Source organism: Pleurodeles waltl, chromosome 2_2 (assembly GCF_031143425.1).
Source record: "Pleurodeles waltl isolate 20211129_DDA chromosome 2_2, aPleWal1.hap1.20221129, whole genome shotgun sequence".
Taxonomy (NCBI): Eukaryota; Metazoa; Chordata; class Amphibia; order Caudata; family Salamandridae; genus Pleurodeles; species Pleurodeles waltl.
Window position 1 is genome coordinate 1129296795 of NC_090439.1, and position 20866 is coordinate 1129317660.

General features: G+C 45.5%; 1 protein-coding gene across 2 annotated transcripts in view; it reads left to right on the forward strand.

Moving 5' to 3' along the window:
* LOC138282937 (unconventional myosin-XV-like) overlaps window positions 1-20866 on the forward strand; it is a 130506-nt gene that overhangs the window by 73258 nt on the left and 36382 nt on the right. For both annotated transcript variants that reach the window (XM_069221001.1, XM_069221000.1), the window contains exons 5-11: window positions 550-622; window positions 6712-6785; window positions 11879-11970; window positions 12821-12951; window positions 14304-14398; window positions 15566-15643; window positions 19209-19305. In XM_069221001.1, the coding sequence (XP_069077102.1) occupies window positions 550-622; window positions 6712-6785; window positions 11879-11970; window positions 12821-12951; window positions 14304-14398; window positions 15566-15643; window positions 19209-19305 (640 nt within the window). The remainder of the gene's footprint in view (window positions 1-549; window positions 623-6711; window positions 6786-11878; window positions 11971-12820; window positions 12952-14303; window positions 14399-15565; window positions 15644-19208; window positions 19306-20866) is intronic.

Sequence of the window (20866 nt, forward strand, 5' to 3'; positions counted from 1 at the left end):
GGTCCCATCGACAGTGGCATTGGATGTTAGACTTGAGGTGCACTGGCTGAGCTGTGTGTTTCTCTTTTGGGTCCAATTATTGGCTTGGCAGTGGGATCGGTATCTTTGTACATAGCATTTTGCATTTGTTAAATAGAGATTTCTATGAAGTTGCTATTTACGCAATGCAAAATTGCATTTTGGTACATCTGGCCCTTAGAAACAACAGACGTGATTTACGTAGCAATGTATAAAAAATAAGCTTCTTTGTATTCATGGAATTCCTCAATGGTTTGAAATATCCTTATAGCACATGGTAAGGGCACTTCATCCTTTTTCAAATATAAGCTCACACACCACTTAGGCTATTTCTAAGTTGCGTTATTAAAAGGTAGTTCATTGCCGACACTAAAATACTAGAAAACCATTGCGAACTGTAGTCATGACATCAGGAAATACAAAAGCGTTGTGAGCCGTCATATTTTTTATTTCTGAGTCACGTCTCTCTGTCTGTTTTAAAAACGTTGGCAGTGTTTCTAATGTCAGTCCATGTTTTCTCTGTTAACACAGAAGCTTTTATGGGAACCGCTGCTTCCTCATTCTGACCCGGAAGTGGATCGTATGGCTCTGGAGTGCTTCCAAGGTAGGCAGGGTATTTTCGTGAAGGGGGCGTGCTTTCTATTGCAAGAGATCACATTCATTGTGTGTTGTGTTGTGTTATGTTATGTTAGCTACCAAGTTTCCCAGATCCATGTGCTGTTTTTCCCTTTGAATTGTGGGACACATGGTCCTGTTTTATAATGGGATAAACAAAACTACAAGTCCCAGAATTCAAAGAAAACCCCTGGATTGGAGCAGCACACCACATTAGGAAGTGGGGAACTTGTCAGGGCTGTGTTATCTATATATGTAGACCGCTCTATCACCCATAAAGGTGTACCAGCGCTCAGTAGGTGAGAGAGCCTCGCCTTGTCGGCTGGGACAGGGTTAACCCAAGAGCCAGGTCTCCAGCTTTTTGTGGAACTCTAGAAACAGGGAGGAGGCTCTGATGTGAAGTGGTGGGTCGTTGCAAGCATTAGGAGCGATGTGAGAGAAGGTTTGCCCTCTAGCTCTGTTTCTGCATAAGCGCAGAATGTGTTTGAGGAGGCGTTCGGCATAGCGGAAGTGTCTGGTGGTTGATGGAAGGAGATGCGACTGTTCAGGTATGCAGGGCCTGTGTTGTGTAGTGCTGTACATGTGTGGGTGAGTAGTTTTAATTGGGTGCGTTTGGCTATCAGAGCCAATGGAGCTCTCTGAGGTAAGGTATGATGTGTGTCTTGAGAGGAAGGTTGTGGAGGATTCTGCTTCTGCGTTCTGGATGGTCGGTAGTCTTCTGGTGAGTTGCTTTGTGATTCCGGTATGGAGAACATTCCAGTATTCCAGCCTGTTGGTGACGAGGGAGTGGGTGATGGGTTTTCTGCTATTGCGCAGGAGCCAGTTGAAGATCTTCAGCATCCTCAGCGAGAAGAAGCAGGAAGTGGCCGCTTTGGAAGCCATGACCTTCCTCTAGTTCTTCTTCCAAAAAAGGATCTGCTAGAACTGAGTTGTTCTATTCAGGTGTAATCGTTGGCAGCTCTCTACATGTGCTCTTCTACACAGCTTCACATGTCCCATTGCCACTGAGATATTTAACATAAAACCACAAGGTCAGATGAGATCAAGCAAAGGGTTCCTGGTGTGAGAAGGTAGCCTCTTTCTAGCCTTGTTACCCCCACTTTTGGCCTGTTTGTGAGTGTATGTCAGGGTGTTTGTCACTGTTTTCACTGTCTCACTGGGATCCTGATAGCCAGGCCTCAGTGCTCATAGTGAAAACACTATGTTTTCAGTATGGTTGTTATGTGTCACTGGGATCCTGCTAGTCAGGACCCCAGTGCTCATAGGTTTGTGGCCTATATGTATGTGTCACTGGGACCCTGTCACACAGGGCCCCAGTGCTCATAGGTGTGCATGTATATGTTCCCTGTGTGGTGCCTAACTGTCTCACTGAGGCTCTGCTAACCAGAACCTCAGTGGTTATGCTCTCTCATTACTTTCAAATTGTCACTAACAGGCTAGTGACCATTTTTACCAATTTACATTTGCTTACTGGAACACCCTTATAATTCCCTAGTATATGGTACTGAGGTACCCAGGGTATTGGGGTTCCAGGAGATCCCTATGGGCTGCAGCATTTCTTTTGCCACCCATAGGGAGCTCTGACAATTCTTACACAGGCCTGCCACTGCAGCCTGAGTGAAATAACGTCCACGTTATTTCACAGCCATTTTACACTGCACTTAAGTAACTTATAAGTCACCTATATGTCTAACCTTTACCTGGTAAAGGTTAGGTGCAAAGTTACTTAGTGTGAGGGCACCCTGGCACTAGCCAAGGTGCCCCCACATTGTTCAGAGCCAATTCACTGAACTTTGTGAGTGCGGGGACACCATTACACGCGTGCACTACATATAGGTCACTACCTATATGTAGCTTCACCATGGTAACTCCGAATATGGCCATGTAACATGTCTATGATCATGGAATTGCCCCCTCTATGCCATCCTGGCATTGTTGGTACAATTCCATGATCCCAGTGGTCTGTAGCACAGACCCTGGTACTGCCAGACTGCCCTTCCTGGGGTTTCACTGCAGCTGCTGCTGCTGCCAACCCCTCAGACAGGCAGCTGCCCTCCTGGGGTCCAGCCAGGCCTGGCCCAGGATGGCAGAACAAAGAACTTCCTCTGTGAGAGGGTGTGACACCCTCTCCCTTTGGAAAATGGTGTGAAGGCAGGGGAGGAGTAGCCTCCCCCAGCCTCTGGAAATGCTTTGTTGGGCACAGATGTGCCCAATTCTGCATAAGCCAGTCTACACCGGTTCAGGGACCCCTTAGCCCCTGCTCTGGCGCGAAACTAGACAAAGGAAAGGGGAGTGACCACTCCCCTGACCTGCACCTCCCCTGGGAGGTGTCCAGAGCTCCTCCAGTGTGCTCCAGACCTCTGCCATCTTGGAAACAGAGGTGCTGCTGGCACACTGGACTGCTCTGAGTGGCCAGTGCCACCAGGTGACGTCAGAGACTCCTTGTGATAGGCTCCTTCAGGTGTTACTAGCCTTTCCTCTCTCCTAGGTAGCCAAACCCTCTTTTCTGGCTATTTAGGGTCTCTGTCTCTGGGGAAACTTTAGATAACGAATGCATGAGCTCAGCCGAGTTCCTCTGCATCTCTCTCTTCACCTTCTGATAAGGAATCGACCGCTGACCGCGCTGGAAGCCTGCAAACCTGCAACATAGTAGCAAAGACGACTACTGCAACTCTGTAACGCTGATCCTGCCGCCTTCTCGACTGTTTTCCTGCTTGTGCATGCTGTGGGGGTAGTCTGCCTCCTCTCTGCACCAGAAGCTCCGAAGAAATCTCCCGTGGGTCGACGGAATCTTCCCCCTGCAACAGCAGGCACCAAAAAGCTGCATTACCGGTCCCTTGGGTCTCCTCTCAGCACGACGAGCGAGGTCCCTCGAATCCAGCGACACCGTCCAAGTGACCCCCACGGTCCAGTGACTCTTCAGCCCAAGTTTGGTGGAGGTAAGTCCTTGCCTCACCTCGCTGGGCTGCATTGCTGGGAACCGCGACTTTGCAAGCTACTCCGGCCCCTGTGCACTTCCGGCGGAAATCCTTCGTGCACAGCCAAGCCTGGGTCCACGGCACTCTAACCTGCATTGCACGACTTTCTAAGTTGGTCTCCGGCGACGTGGGACTCCTTTGTGCAACTTCGGCGAGCACCATTTCACGCATCCTCGTAGTGCCTGTTTCTGGCACTTCTCCGGGTGCTACCTGCTTCAGTGAGGGCTCTTTGTCTTGCTCGACGTCCCCTCTCTCTGCAGGTCCAATTTGCGACCTCCTGGTCCCTCCTGGGCCCCAGCAGCGTCCAAAAACGCCAAACGCACGATTTGCGTGTAGCAAGGCTTGTTGGCGTCCTTCCGGCGGGAAAACACTTCTGCACGACTCTCCAAAGCGAGAGGGATCCGTCCACTAAAGGGGAAGTCTCTAGCCCTTTTCGTTCCTGCAGAAACCTCAGCTTCTTCTGTCCAGTCGAAGCTTCTTTGCACCCGCAGCTGGCATTTCCTGGGCATCTGCCCATCTCCGACTTGCTTGTGACTTTTGGACTTGGTCCCCTTGTTCCACAGGTACCCTAGATTGGAAATCCACAGTTGTTGCATAGCTGGTTTGTGTCTTTCCTGCATTATTCCTCTAACACTACTCTTTTGTCCTTAGGGGAACTTTAGTGCACTTTGCACTCACTTTTCAGGGTCTTGGGGAGGGTTATTTTCCTAACTCTCACTATTTTCTAATAGTCCCAGCGACCCTCTACAAGGTCACATAGGTTTGGGGTCCATTCGTGGTTCGCATTCCACTTCTGGAGTATATGGTTTGTGTTGCCCCTATCCCTATGTTTCCCCATTGCATCCTATTGTAACTATACATTGTTTGCACTGTTTTCTAAGACTATACTGCATATTTTTGCTATTGTGTATATATATCTTGTGTATATTTCCTATCCTCTCACTGAGGGTACACTCTAAGATACTTTGGCATATTGTCATAAAAATAAAGTACCTTTATTTTTAGTATAACTGTGTATTGTGTTTTCTTATGATATTGTGCATATGACACTAAGTGGTACTGTAGTAGCTTCACACGTCTCCTAGTTCAGCCTAAGCTGCTCTGCTAAGCTACCATTATCTACCAGCCTAAGCTGCTAGACACCCTATACACTAATAAGGGATAACTGGGCCTGGTGCAAGGTGCAAGTATCCCTTGGTACTCACTACAAGCCAGTCCAGCCTCCTACACCTGGGAAACAGAAAATTCTGCCCTGACCAGTTTCGCCCTAGTCGACTGGGTCCAAAGTGCGGCCCTGAGTGATTGCCAGTGGCTGAGATTGTGCGCAAAGGATGCCCAGACCTGGGTCCTGGGCTCACTCTGCCACTAAAACCAAGTTATACCTGGCTGACGAGCCCTACCTAGGGCAAAACCAGTCCTAAGTTGCTTGTTTTCTGGTTCAGGGAGGACCTGGCCTGGCGGTTAGGGCTGGACTATACCCATGAGTGACAGGGTTAGGACTGATTTGCACAGGGCTGGGTCCCAACTGAGGTGGCATGGTGGGCAAAACTGATGGATTGGGATGCTGCCCGAGCGATTCAAGTGGCTGAGATTAATGCAAGCACTCTGTCTATCACTTTATTGATTTTGCAGAAATAATATGTCAGCTCTCCTGAGCTAGTTGGGAGACTCTTGATTCAGTGAGCTAAAAATGAACTTAGTTCTGCTTCCAAATAAATGAGGGAATTAAAATTTGGCACGTGTGAGACCCCTACATTTTTTCTACGAATAATGGTGTTCCGATGTAGAACCCAATGGAAGGAGGACTGAAGATAGAAGGAATGCCAGTATCTTAGAAAGTGGGAGGGGGCCTAAAACATAGCAACCGTAGATCAGGAGGCTTAACATCAACACATTTTAGAAAAGATTGTGACATCCTTTTAACTAAGATCAAGTGTAGTATCTGTTCGATCCTTCATGTGCAAAAGGTACTCAAATAAGGCGGAGTTCTCCCAGCAGAGACTGCCTCTACCTTAGCAGTGAATGGAGGCTGCAGACTCCTCAGAGTGGGGTCTCAATCCCACACGACGGGTGCAGTGAAGTCTCTGCCTACACGAGAAACTGGCAGTGGTGTTTATGACACTGAGTGCCTGATTTAAAAGGCCTTAGCACCGCCATAGCGGCATTTTTTTTATGCTAATGCGGCACTAAAGTGGCTTTTTACACTCGGCATATTTACAAAATGGCACAATGCATGCATAGCGCCACTTTGTAAGCGTTTGTGCCACATGCCTTCGTCACCATTTTTTCAGCACTTTTAACGCCTGCCCAGAGCAGGCGTTAAGAGGGGCATACCATTGAATACAATTGGCTGCTATGTGCTCTGCAGGAGTTGCGCTAAAATGTTGGCGCTACTCCTGCAGAGTGCATCAATAGCGTCAGGAATTCTGACGCTATTGCCCCCTACCCTGCGCCATGGTGCGCTGTATTTTAAATACGGCACGCACATGGTGGCGGTAGGCGGGCGTTAAGGGGCGCGAGATAAGTGGCGCTGCACCGGGTGCAGCTCCAGTTTTCTTAAATCAGCCCCTGAGTATTTAAAATGAACAATTACTTATTGCTCGCCCAAGAACAGCAACACAGTTTAATGCTGCTACTCTATACTGAAGGTGTTATTCCATTTTTAGTTCGCTTGTTCCTTTCAGTCACATATACAGAAACCCTGTGGCAGAAATATAGAGAAGGAAATACTTTTAAAAATCATTACTTAAAACATGTCTTGGCAAGCTATGGGCGCTTTGTTTGTGGATGAGACGAATGTCTGCCCCTTGGCGCCGATGGCCAATTACAATCCGGAACATGCTTACGGTAGCACTAGTTGGGTCTAAAATCATTTACAGTGAGCAACACCAGTGCGAGTGGACTTAGGGAGCTTCTCCAAAGTCGTGCGACACAGGATAGGTTTAGGCTGGTAAGTTCCCTAACGTGATGAAGTCCCCTTTGTATGTGTGAAAGGGAACATGTCCACGATGCTCAAACTATGTAATGGGCCACTGAAGTTTTAGCTAAACAATTGTGAAGCTAATAACAATAGTCAATGTTACTTTTGCCACCCTTTTAGCTCTGCTGTGTTTCACGGGGGACAGCCCATGCCTTACCAACATGGAGGTGCCTCTCGTCCACTCGATTCTTCAGGTGAGTCCTTCTTCTATCTCTTTGCACTGATCTTCCCAAGAGGGCTGCGCCTGTTCATGGTGGAATCCTGAAAGCAGGTGATTCTGGATAACACTGAACGATCCTCCTGATGAGTGGTGCAATCCAGTCTCTGTGGGAGCCCAGGATGTGGTACAATGTTTATTTTTTCCTTCAAAATGTTTCCTGTGTTGGTAGCACCCTAAACTATGACTCTACCAATCACCTATCCTAGAGCAGTGGTTCCCAACCTTTTCATTTCTGTGGACCCCCACTTTAACATTAGTGGAACCCAGGGACCCCCACTGAATCATCATTGGAATCCGGGGACCCCCGCCTGAGCCATTAGTGGAAGCTGGGGACCTAATTTGTCAATATTTGTTAATATTTCTGAACTTTCTAAGCTCTCGCGGACCCTCTGAGAAGGCTTTGCGGACCCCCAGGGGTCCCCGGACCACAGGTTGGGAGCCACTGTCCTAGAGGAAGCTGAAATTTAGTCACAGTTGTCACCTTTCTGGAGAAAGATACCAACCATCTGTTCTTTCTTGAAGTCCTGCATGAGCCTGGCTTCAGTGCCAGAATGTGAATGGCTCTGTGTATACAGAAGCAATGCGCGTAAGCATGTTGGGGATAAGTGCTGTAGATAGGTTCCAGAGCACGGTTCACCAGGGATCTGCCATTTCCAGAAGAGGTGAAGTAAGCAGGGGTTTTAGAAAATAGAGATTGGGGAAACACTAGCAAAGTAAATAACAACAGTGCAGTGGTACACAATTTGACACTTTTCCAACCTCATTTTTTTAATTGTGTTTTGAAACAAGTTGTTTAGCACTAGATTTTGTGTACTTTTTCCTTAGAGACATTTTTACATATAATTGAGAAGGACCAATGGAACATCATGCCACCCACACAGGTTACCACACGTATTACCCAGGACTACAGCTGATGTTGACTAATTCTTCTGACAGGAACTCGTATCCTGGAAAGGGCAAATCCCTAGTGACACCTTGCCATGGATCCATTGTTTATGGATCAACCATGATCCATGGACTCATGGATGCTGCTGTCCAATTCTCAATTGTCACCGGCCCCTCAGGCCACTTGGCCAGCTCATGTTCCTCTTCTTTAGACCCTTCTTTCACCTGAAGATCCTTATGTAGAAGTTTTAGGACTTCTACATATTCTCCTTTCCATATTTTTTCCTTTGTGGACAGCCTTAAGTGGCTCCCAAAGGTTTAGACGTCCCCATATACTGGAGCTTTTTTTATCTTCAACTCCTTACTCTCTAATGTATCTGTTTGCCCTTTATCATCCTTTTTCCCATCTCCTTCTTGTCTATCTGTCATACACTATTTGTCATATCTATGACATAGGTGTATCTGTCCCAATCTGCTCCTCTTGTCCCAGTATATTGCTCATCCCTTCCCCCATTTTCAATTTACTGGTGTCACCCTTGGCCGCCTTGCATGTTGTCCATGTCCTCCGTTCCCACACCAATGTCTTGCACATAGGCACATTTGAACAAGCGAGCCTCCTCGCACTCAGGAGAACCTTTTGCCTCCACTGACACTGAAACCATTTGTGAATGCTGCCTTATCCGGCATGTAGGCTTGCCTTGTGCCAAGGTCGCTGCCCGATCCTGAGCTCACCACCTCGTCGGCGGTCTCTGCCGATTGACTTCCCTGTGCCGACCCTGACCTTGACCTGAATACTCTGCCTCCAATATATAACATACACATGAGTGAGACCACCCCCCACCCTCACCCTGCTGCCCACCAGTGCCTTTCGTGTTCAGATTCTAAATGACATTACAAAGTACTACACCATAATCAGGACACTTTGCTAGGATGATAGGTTTCCTACCAACAGTTAATGGTGAGAACATTTCTCAGGGCCCGGCAGTAGTCAATACTTACTGGCCAATATATGTGGTGGGCAAAGATGTTTACTATTGGTGGCTTTGGAATTCTAGTACTATTGCACCCAATTGGAGCTCAGACCCTCTACCGCTACCTAAAGCGGTTATTGCTCACTAGCTATGGGCCTTTTATAGAAATACCATTACCTGTGTACATGGAAATGAAAACGGTGTGGATCCAATGTTGGGGACACATAAATGTGATTTTGGTTCAACATGGTTGACTCTACTGATCACAAACCCACACATTTTGTCTCATCCTGTGTCTGAGATACATGGATCACATGACACCAGCACTTACAATTCTTACTTGGTCGCCCAACTTACCTTCTCCTTAAACTTCTATTATTGTCTCAGCCTCCCATTTAAAGCCAGATCTACAAAACATGTTTACTCTGCGACTCACGAGACACCAACATCATAAGGCTATGATTCCTAAACTCACCAGGGTTACAGATATGGAACTTTCTCTGAATTTTCCTTCCCTAGTTAGGAATACTCAGGGACTTATTTACAAGCCCCTTGTGTCACTGGTGCGTCACTTTTTATATGGGGAAAAAGTGATGCATCGGTGGCTCAAGGGGCTTGCAAAGAAGCCCCTCAATTTTTTTGCCAAGCATATGGGCTAAACTCCAACTAAATGACCTTTGTGTTTACTGCAAATGGAGAAATGGGGTGATGTGCGCGACCTTTGGTCCTCTCGAAAGCAGTTGTTGCCAGACCTGAGCAGGTACATCAGCTATAAATTTTACTAGACTCAATGTTTCACAAACAGAAGGTTGAATGAACGTGCTATTTCAAGTAGCAGCTTCTAAAGCATCATAAACCTGCTGTAGATAAGGTTATACAACTTGCCATCCTTCAGGTTTGGCACTTGCTGTAGGTTCTCTTGTTCCCACAGGTAGTTTGCATTGACGTATGAAGGTTCCATGGTGAACGGTGTGAACTGCATGAAGTGTGAGGTTTCCATTGAGCGTGTATTTGAAAATGGCTGCGGGAATCCCAGACGGCTCGGAAATCTATCACTGTGGGTCTATCACATATCTTCTGGATCCACTGACATTTGTCCATTTTCACACTTCTTGTGGCATTGTGAAGAGGTTTGGTATAGATCTGTGTGTTTTTTGTGCCCGGCTCTGATTAAAGTCCTAAACTAGCATAGAGAGCACATGTGCTCTTGTATGTTCATCTGTGGCACATGTATGATGAAGGTGCTCTTATATGTATGACCAGCTTCTAACACCACGGACAACCACTAGGCTCTTCTCGCATCACTGTCCAAAGTGGCTCAGGCAATGGACTATCACTCAAGTGGTTGAAAGCGTTGTCTAAATAGGAGTTTCTGAGCATCCACTGGACTCTGTAAAGTGCTCTGAGTGCGCCCACGTACAGAGACTGCATGAATCATCAGCTTTATGAACAATCTGTTCTATAAGATATTCCATCCTACCTGTAGCCTCCTGAGGACCAGGGATGCAGGTTTTCATCTCTATGAGGATGGCATAGGTTATCCCTGTATCTTCAGCTGAATCACTAAGAGTGCCTGGAAGATCTGATGGTCAAGGAGCACCGGGGTCCTCGATTGAGTATGGCTGGCGCCTCAAAGACCCAGGGCCTGATTTGGAGTTTGGCGGATGGGTTACTCCGTCACTAATGTGATGGATATCCCGTCCGCCGTCTTACGATCTCCACAGGCTATAATAGGATCATAATATGTCAGACGGGCTATCCATCGTGTTTGTGACAAATTATTCCCCTCCGCCAAGATCTGAGTCAAGCCCTCAGTTTCTCATCATTAGCCTAATGACTTGTGAGGAGATTTACCTCCTGAAGGCTTCACAAAGTCTATCGTGGGATTTTTCAGGGCTCATTAAGAGCCTAGAAATACTGCTGGGCCGCCATATCTATGGCGGTGCTGAGCCTCAAATGCATGTGCAGCAAAGAAATAGGCCACTGCTCGAAAAGGAAGACAGAGGCACTAAAATAATCATAATCATTTCAGCAATTAACAGGAAACTCTTCAGCCAGTGGGACACATAAAACTATTTTTGTGGTTGGAGGCTGGCTGTACAACCCTCGGTCAATGTATATTTGTTTTACAATAGCATTCCCTTCTCCAGTGCTTCCCTTGTGCACAAGGGACTGGCCTGATCTCATACTGCCCACCTTATTGTCAATATGTAATATTATAATCAGTGCACTGCATGTGTATGGGGTCATCCCTGTCTGGCTATGTGTGTCTTTAAGTGATGACGCTGGCTGTGTGGAATCTACTCACCTTTGGCAGGGAGTAACTCAAGTGGGTTGTCCCAACCACACCTTGCTAAGAGGTGTCTTTTTTCTAAGATATTTCAAACTGCCATGTGCAAACTGTTTTACACATTGCTGTTCTTCATAACCCAACATGTTCTTCATTCGTTGCCCTTGCATCAAATGAACATGGACAATCAACATGTTACAGATATTCTTAAACAAAGCTAAGGTTTATTGCAGAGGAGTTACCCTGGTGATGAAGATTGTAAAATGCAACACAATGACGTGTATAACACTTTTATAGTGTTCCTCTGGCATCAGACTGTTGTACATGTCAACACATACTACGCCAATGCAAATCTAAGCCATCTAGGTTTCAGGGAGAAGCTGTTTCCAGCAACACTAGGATACTGGCAGAATGAGATCACCATATTACAAGATCTTCCATAAAGAAAGCATTTTAGAATAACTAGTGTATAACTCAGTAAGGGCCTGATTTAGATATTGGCGGATGGGTTACTTCGTCACAACGGTGATGGATAACCCATCCACCGATAGCTAAGTCAAGCCCCAAGTTTTTTTTTTATCTAAGGGTGTTTCTCAGACTTAATGAGAGCATAGTATTCTCATTCTTCTGACACTATGATTACATCCGTAAACCTTTGTGAAACTGATAGAAATTAACTGAAACTTGATAGGTATGCCAAAACAGACCTTCCGCTGCATGTTACAATTTCAGTGATAGGGTAACATTTACAAAACGAACAATTTTTTAATGGAAAGTGTTTTAAAGCCAAGTTCAAACTTTAAAGCAGGTTTTCTGGAAGGACTTGCCTTGGGAATAAATGAAATGTGCAGAAGTGAAGGTGAAACAACCCTGTGAAAGTTTGAAGATTCTTAATTGATTTTATTTGCATTTTCCATACAGATGTGCAGAGAAAGCTGTAAACAGCGAGAACTGCAGCAGGAGGTGTACTGCCAGATACTGAAGCAAATGACTTACAACAGAAGCTCAAATAGGTAATGAGAAAAGAACAATAAAAAAAACTGTTCACATGATGGACATCTGTTTGAGGTGCCTTTATGGCTTTTCTACAAAATAGCTTTAATGCCTCAGTGTTGCCATTTCTATGCTCTGTACACAACAGGTTTTATGTAAACCAACTTAAAGATCTCAATTGTACCTCCTCCAAGGGTGGCAGGCTGAGTTGGCCTTGCTGGGATTCAGACTCATGAACTGTGAGTCTCAGCAGATGTCTGAAACTAGTGTCAGTAGTTTGGCTTATAGAAGAGCCAGAAATTGGAAATGTTGAGTTTTGTCTACTCTGTAAAGCATACGAGTACGTACTTACATAGCATCAGGACCTTAAAGTCTGTCAATATGAAACTCAGACTATCCACTCAAGCTTATTGTCCTAGTACGAGCTCCATCCTGGAGAGGTTGTCCTCTGCATTTGAAAACATTATGACCGGTCAGCACACTGCTAGGTTAAGGTGATACTTGCCAGACACCTCAAGATAACTCACATCATGATCCAAGATTGCAACTAAAGGTCTTGAATATTGTATTGTTACAAAGAAGAAGAGAAACACCAAAATGCAAAACCTCCTTTTATCTGAGGTGCAAAAAACTTTGGATCACACCTGAAAGAACTTTGTCACCTCATCAAGAACTGCAGACCGACAGCTGGTGCTAGAGGGATGAGCGGGGCATCGTGGGACCACCAGGGAGAAGAGCAGCAACGCATGGGGGTGTAAGACAGTTGTATCCACCCCTTGTTCTCCCACTAGAGTAACCAGTAATGTGATTGATTCACTGTCTTTGGAAAGGATTCATTCTCATTCCAGCCTCTTCTTCCCTCTGTCGCAGGGACAGCTCCTTCCGGTGCTGGCAGCTTCTCTACATCATGGCAGCCTACTGTCCTTGTTTCGACCCTCTGCTCAGCACAGTGCAGCAGTATCTGAAAACTGTGGTCAGATGTGGCAGCAACACCTTAGTTGGTAAGAAAGACACAGGGGGCAACCAAGACAATGCTAGAGGACCCCTGGAGAAGACACCACACATGCACGTTTTCCCACTAAGAGACAAGATTTCTACTTTTTAATGTAGTGAGTTGCAGCTAAAGAACAGAGGAACTCAGGGTGCATCCAAGACATCCAGGAAAGCAACCAATGCAACACCAGTGTCACATTAGTTTGTTTTAGTTTAATCTAGCAGTTAGAATTGGAAAGTGCTCTCCTTGGTTTGTCAGTTTGTCTGATCTTTGCCTGGGTGTCTGTTGTGTCTAACTCATCAGTGTGGCTGAACTTTGACTGGATCCATCATCTTTTTGGTTTATCGCTTTGGCTGACATTTGTTTGGTTGGGTTCTGCCCTTGCTTCATGAGTTTGGCTTATTTATAGCCAGTTGAGCGCTCTCCTTCATTCATCGGTTTGGCTGATCATTGCCCAGTTCACTAATCTCATGGGTTCATTGGTTCAGCTGATCGTAACCAGGTTAAGGCCTAGGCTTGGTTTGACCTTTGGCTAGTTGAGTTCTGTCATTGGTTCACCAGTTTAGTTGTCCTTTGCAAAGTTGAATGTGGACACTGGTTCATCAGGATGGGTATTGGGGGTATTTTCCTCGATTGCCCAGTTCATTATGTTTTTTTCCCAATGTAGTGCTGTGTTTGGTCTATCAGTTTGACAGATCTTTACCTTATTCAGTCAATGTCCTTAGCTATTCAGTTTAGCTGATGTTTGCATGGGTCCTGGTGGACCTGTGCAGCTGATGCCTTACTTATTCAGTGCATCTCTGCCTAGTTGATTTAACCATTTAGTTCATCAGTACAGCAAACATCTACCTAATTTGCTTATTATTTTTCAGTCTGCATCACAGATGTCTGAGTGGATGCTTTTTGTGGTCGCCAAGCTCAGCTGATATCTAGTCAGTTGATTTATTTCTGTACTCTGTAATTCTGGCAGATTTTTACCTGGTTTAGATTTTTCCTTGGTTGATCATTTTAACAGGGGGTTGTCCGGGTGAGTGTTGTCCTTGGTTGTTCAATTCAGAAGGGTTCTGCAGGAATGAGAGTGGGTATTGGATGTGCAGGTCAGCTGATCTCCAGCCAGTTTATACTTGTCCTTAGCCTATAATTGCTGGTGATCATTGCTTGGTTCCGTTCTATCCTTGGTTCATCAGGTGAATTTTGCCTGGGTGAGTGCTTTTCCTGATTCAGGAGGGTTTTTTGTGTTGTTGATTCATCTATCCAGCTCATCTGACTGCATAATTGCTGCAGATGTTAGCTCACTACATGCACTATCCTGTTTGCTGCAGCCAATAGTACATTCTGATATTTCTCTTGTTGACGTAGTGCTTGCAAGAGCCTGCTACCAGCAGATGAGACGAAGCTCCAGCATAGGAGGCCGCATCTATTATCCCTCACCGATGGAGATCAAGGCTTTACAGGTAAGATGTCAGACACAACGGCCAAGAGTTACTAACACTTTGCACCAGGTGACATCACAAAAGTGTTGAATTTGGATTTACTTTCCAGGGCACAGCTTGTTATTCGCTGGAACTAGCCCTGAAATAATGCAAACTAGAGAAAGGCACTACATTATTTCAAGGAGTGGCCATGAGTGGTTCTTGGATGTTTGACACAAAGCTCTATTTAAAAAAAGAGTAGACGGGGCTTTGTGCCGAAGATGTACACCTCTTTGAGGCTTGTGCAATGTTGGAGAAGTTTTCTTTTCTCCAATCTTTTCTAAAGTTGCATGGGTGCTGTATTGTACAGCACACATAAACATTTGGAAACATTTTAAAGGGTCCCCTTCCAATTTGATTTTTATGATAGACGTGACTCACACACTCTACCACAGTGGTGCAAGAGTGTATGCGTGGCCTAAAGCCGCGAAAAGAGTCCCATTGCAGATAAAAGAGTTAACACACCATGGGCCTGATTTATACTTTTTTAGCGCTGAATTTGCAACATTTTTTGAAGCAAAAGCGGCGCAAACTTACAAAATACAATTATATTTTGTACGTTTGCGCTGCTTTTGTGTCAAAAAATGATGCAAATACGGTGCAAAAAAATGTATAAATCAGGTCCAATATCTTAACAGCTCTGGCGCTGTTCTGCTCTCTCCCTCTCATGAAACACTGCACTGATCGAATAGTTAGTAAATTTGGCCCAATGTATGTAAAATAAAAATGCACGCTATCAAGGGTCTTCTTCCAATAACAATATTCTACCAACACAGCACATGCCTGCCTAATAGATATGCCGATCTCTGTGCTGTTGAAATTTAGATCATGAGCCCAAATCCAAGTGTTAAACACCTCAATCTTCTGAAAAAGAGGACAGGCACCTCATTAGTGTGTGCACAAGGCAAAGGTGCTTAGATCTGATACCTCCCACAGGTAGTCAACTAAGACCTACATTGGAGAACACTTCCAATCACACACCAGAAGACTTGCTCCGTTCGTACTCAGTAATGCACGTGGTGGCTGGTAGACCAGAGACAAAATGTATCATGATCATTGCAGCTGAATTGCAAGTGGTGGTTCTTCCGCTTGAGCCACCCACAGCATCAGTTGTCTTCTCCTATGGTAATTCCTTTCTTCTTCCTGCAGGTGGGAAAGGGTTTGCGGTGGATCTTCGTGAATCTCCCGGGAGCCCAGCGGCAGTCGCTGAAAGTCCACATGGGGACAGTAAGTGATCACTGCTGTAGCCTGCTTCGAGGCACTTTGCCCAACATAACAATGAGACCCATCTTAGACACAATATCAAAATGCAGTGGACTAGAGGGATGGTTGGGCAGCGTGGGGTGGTGGCAGAGTAGTGCAGAAGATTGTTATGGGGCTGATGAGGTGATTACTTACTGAATGTGGGCCCTCTGCTCGCAAACCCTATGTGCTTCACTTGTAAAGAGGGATTTAGAACTATATAGAAGGTAATGGGATTTATATTTCAGCAGACGGGATATCCGTCACTGTTGTGATAGAGTAGCCCATCCGCCAAGCTCTAAATCAGTCCCTTAGACATGAAAGAATGCATGAATGAATGAAGAAACAAACAAATAATTTCATAAAACTCACAGTTTGATTCTCTCAACACAATACTAAAAATCGAGGATCAGAAGGCCCTAAAACTTTCTTGAATATCCTAACTGAAGAATTAGATGGGGGACAGGGGAAATGGGGCACGAACACAAGATTTCTTCAACCATACTGATTTCTTTGTTATGTGCAAGGTCAGTAAAAGATTTTGTCCCAACTTGGATTTTGGGGTCACACCTACACCCAATTGTCATCTAGTCCGGTTGGTGGTCTGGTGGCGGTGGTCCATCAGACATTGTCCACCCTCTGCCTCGCTGGCGTCTGGTGGATACTGATTCCCCGCCAACCTCCTTGGTTGCATAGATGGTTCAGAACCAAGCAGGCACTGCAGAAACTCCTCTCCGTGGCTCGAACACAGCATACTGCTGTTCCACCCACCATGGGGTCCATGAAGGTCCTTCCCCAATTCTTGGAAAGGTCTCTTCGAGGCCAGGGCCCTGCACCTGTCCAAACCTTGAGAGTAGATTTGGACGCCCAGCACCACAGGGTTGGCCTGCTTAGCTTATACAGATCTATCTCACCCAATCCTGGTGGAACATTTTTTCATCTAAAATCTTATGCCACTCCCCTGTAGTGTCACAGCCAATCAGGCACCCACATGTAATGCATCTCACAGCAGACTCCACCCATACACTGCTTCTCTCACTCAAGTGTGTATGGAAGCCCATCCGTCTGTCTGTACACACTGACTGAATCAGCATCTCATCTCAAAAGCGTATTTATCAAAACTAAGGGGCATATTTTTGAAAAGTGGCGCTGCACATAGTGCAGCGCCACTTTTCTTGCACCCCCCAACGCCACCATGTGTGCGCCGTATTTAACGTAAGGCACACCATGGCGGTAGTTAGGGAACTAATGTCAAAATATTTACTGCTAGTTCGCCGCTTTGCAGGAATAGCGTAAAAAATGTTGACGCTAATCCTGCAAAGCACCTAGAGGCCCATTGTAACCAATGTGAGCCTTTTTTTAACACCTGCTCTGAGCAGGTGTTAAATGTGCAGAAACAAAATTACACACCCTTTGCATACATTATGCCTGGTGCAGGCATAATGTAGCGCAAAGGGTTACAAAGTATCGCACTACTTTGTAAATATGGTGCTGCGTTTCTGGCCATCTAGAGCCACATTAGCGTAAAAAAAATGACGCTAGTGTGTGGTTGGAATGGCACTAGCTCACAACCAGGCAGATCCTCATAAATGATGTCCTGGTTGCTGGTCGTTTCTTTTGGTCATGCCTTCTCATCTGGAATATCAGACAACAAAACAAAGTGGGCATGAACGATTTACCAAATACTGGCCGTGTGTGCAGTGAAGTTTGCGCCCACCCATCGGTACTTTGTAAATGTTTTCTTGCTTGTTATTGCGGCTCCCAGTTTGACAGTTCAGGCCAGTCGACTGAACAGAGAGTGGCAAATATCCATCCCATAAATGTACGTCCTAGATGCCCCACAACAGCACACAAATGTTTTCAGAATTGTGCTCCGAACAGTCTCATTGGGCAGACATCTTGTTCTTTCTGGTGACCTGTTTTGTTTTCATATTTATTACCTCGGGTTAGGAAAATCTAGGATTAATTAAATTAGGAGAACAAAAATACTGATCTTTAAAAAATGGGGAGTGTTCAGTTAAGAGGTAGGGTTTGCAGGTAAAAGTGTCATCAAGTTTAGATATAGCCGAAGGAAAGGGTTTACATGAAAAGAGAAAAGGATATGGGCCTGATTTAGATTTTGGTGGATGGGTTACTCTGTCACAATGGTGATGGATTACCCGTCTGCCAAAATCTAAATCAGGCCCTATGGTAAGAGGGGAGAGCCTAAGCGGGGAACTGGGGTCTCATCCTGTAAAGAATAATGAGCTGCACTCCCGAGAACATCTCCTGGCATCGTTACGGCAACGCCATCCATCTGTATTTATTCCCCCCTGAGATATTACCTATGAAGCCCACACTCCCACTAATATTCAGTCCTAAAAACCCAACATCTGAAAGAGAACCCCTCACAGCATAATTCCTCGAATCAACCCCTGCCAATAGTCCAATCCAAATCTGGTTTGACAATCTCACCATGATCAACTGTATGCCCTCCATCATTGACCCTCCATCATTGACTGTACCAAGTCACTGGCATTTATACTTTATACTTAGGGTGATTTTAAATCTGTGGTACAATATCTAGTCCTTTCAGGATCGATTACGGTGATGCACTGTTGGCAGGCACCCCGAACTTCACCTGCCCACCTGAAAAGCCTGTCCTCCATGTAGGAGCAAGGTCAGTCTCAGGATCATGGTGAGAAGTTGTAACAGTGGCTCTAGACACCCTCATTGACTCTCCATTGAAGCCAGGAGAATTTTAAAACTAGCCTTTATAGTGCACGGGGTGCACCATTCTAGAGCACCACAATGCCTGACCCTCAAGCTCCCCATATCTGGATGATTCCGTACCCCAAGAAGTTCCAACAACCCCCAACTTTTAAGAATTAAGGAACTCTCAAATGGTCCTTCGCCGGGAGAACACTCAAAGTGTGGTGCTCTATTCCCCCAGTTGGAACAATCAACTCCTCACATGAAGGGTTTCAAAAGCAGGTGAGGTGGCTTCTGGTCCAGCGTCTTTGGCATCTTTAGTTTCCTATAAACTCCAAAATTACTTTACCCTCTTCGGCCCACGTAATCATCTTATTATTCGTTGATACGCTCATCTTCAAAGGTTTGCGAATGCTGTTGCACATATGTACTCTATTTTGGTGCCATTACAATGTGCCATGGTTGTTATATTTATTACACATACACTTATATTTCTGCTGTTCCTGTTCACTTTTGTACCCACTGCAAATCTATATAAAACTACATATAAATAAGAAAAATACAAAAAATCACAAAATTGAGGGGTGCAGATATCTCAAAATTCCCGCCAAAAACAAATATTGTTGTCCACGTAATGAAAAAATAGTAGTTTGGGATTAATGAGTTCAGGGAAATCACACAGGAATGGTCTCAAAGTGGTCCATCAACATGAAAATCACACGGGTCTAGACTTTCTGATGCCAAAATTGTATTTATCTTTGAGTATGTACAGTGTAACACACGGAAGTACATGGCAGACCACTTTCAACGAATATGTGCACTTACCTCCGTCTTCTCCTTCCTGCTTACCTTTCTATAGACTGTTGGTGATGTAACCCAAAAGTTGTGCGAGAGGCTGGGAGTCACCCAGAAGGAGCACATGGAAGAGTATGGCATAACCTGGGGAGAAAGTTCAGGTCAGTATGCGCTCTCATGCTTGGACGTGGTCATTGATCCTTCTACAGGACCTTCCTTGAGTATGTTCTCCCTTGCCTGGATGTGGTAATTGATCCTTCTACAGGACCTTCCTTGAGTACGTTCTCCCTTGCCTGGATGTGGTTATTGATCCTTCTACAAGACCTTCCTTGAGTACGTTCTCCCTTGCCTGGATGTGGTCATTGATCCTTCTACAGGACCTTCCGTGAGCACGTTCTCCCTTGCCTGGATGTGGTCATTGATCCTTCTACAGGACCTTCCTTGAGTACGTTCTCCCGTGCATGGATGTGGTCATTGACCCCCCTACAAGACCCTTATTGAGTATGCGCTCCTGTGCATGGGTGCTGTTATCCTCTGAACTGCACTCCTGCACCATCCCTCCTTGAGTACCCACTACTCTAGACAGGGTCCAGTTACTGTCTCTCCTACGGAGCGCTTATCTGAATACACACTCCCCTGCATAGGGTGGCATTATCACCTCTCCGACAAAGCCCTTCCTAAAAAATACACTACCATGGACGTGGTGATCATCCCTCCTACAGAACAGGTCTTTGAGTGTGCACTCTCATGCATGGGTGCAAGTATCATCTCTCTTACAAAGCCCTTCCTACAGAATACACTACTGTGCATGGGTGCAGTCATCATTCCTACTACAGAGGCTTCTTTGAGTATGCACTGCATTACACAGGATTAATGATCACCCCTCCTACAGAACAGGTCTTTGAGTGCGCACTCTCATGCATGGGTGCAGGTATCATCACTCTTACAAAGCCCCTCCTACAGAATAAAGTACAGTGCATGGGTGCAGTCATCATTCCTACTACAGAGGCTTCTTTGAGTATGCACTGCATTACACAGGATTAATGATCACCCCTTCTATAGAACAGGTCTTTGAGTGTGCACTTTAATGCATGGGTGCAGGTATCATCTCTCTTACAAAGCCGTTCCTACAGAATACACTACTGTGCATGGGTGCAGTCATCATTCCTACTACAGAGGCTTCTTTGAGTATGCACTGCATTACACAGGATTAATGATCATCCCTCCTACAGAACAGGTCTTTGAGTGTGCACTTTAATGCATGGGTGCAGGTATCATCTCTCTTACAAAGCCCCTCCTACAGAATAAAGTACTGTGCATGGGTGCAGTTATCATTCCTACTACAGAGGCTTCTTTGAGTATGCACTGCATTACACAGGATTAATGATCACCCCTTCTATAGAACAGGTCTTTGAGTGTGCACCCTCATGCATGGGTGCAGGTATCATCTCTCTTACAAAGCCCTTCCTACAGAATACACTACTGTGCATGGGTGCAGTCATCATTCCTACTACAGAGGCTTCTTTGAGTATGCACTGCATTACACAGGATTAATGATCACCCCTTCTATACAACCCTTCTGTGAGTTTGCTCTGTCATGCATTGGTGCAATCATTGCGTTCCTGCAGGATCAATTATGAATAGTGCGTGTTAAACACTGCAGGCTTGCAACACAATTTCCAAGCCGCTGCCAATGCACAATGTAATTTGAAATATAGTTAT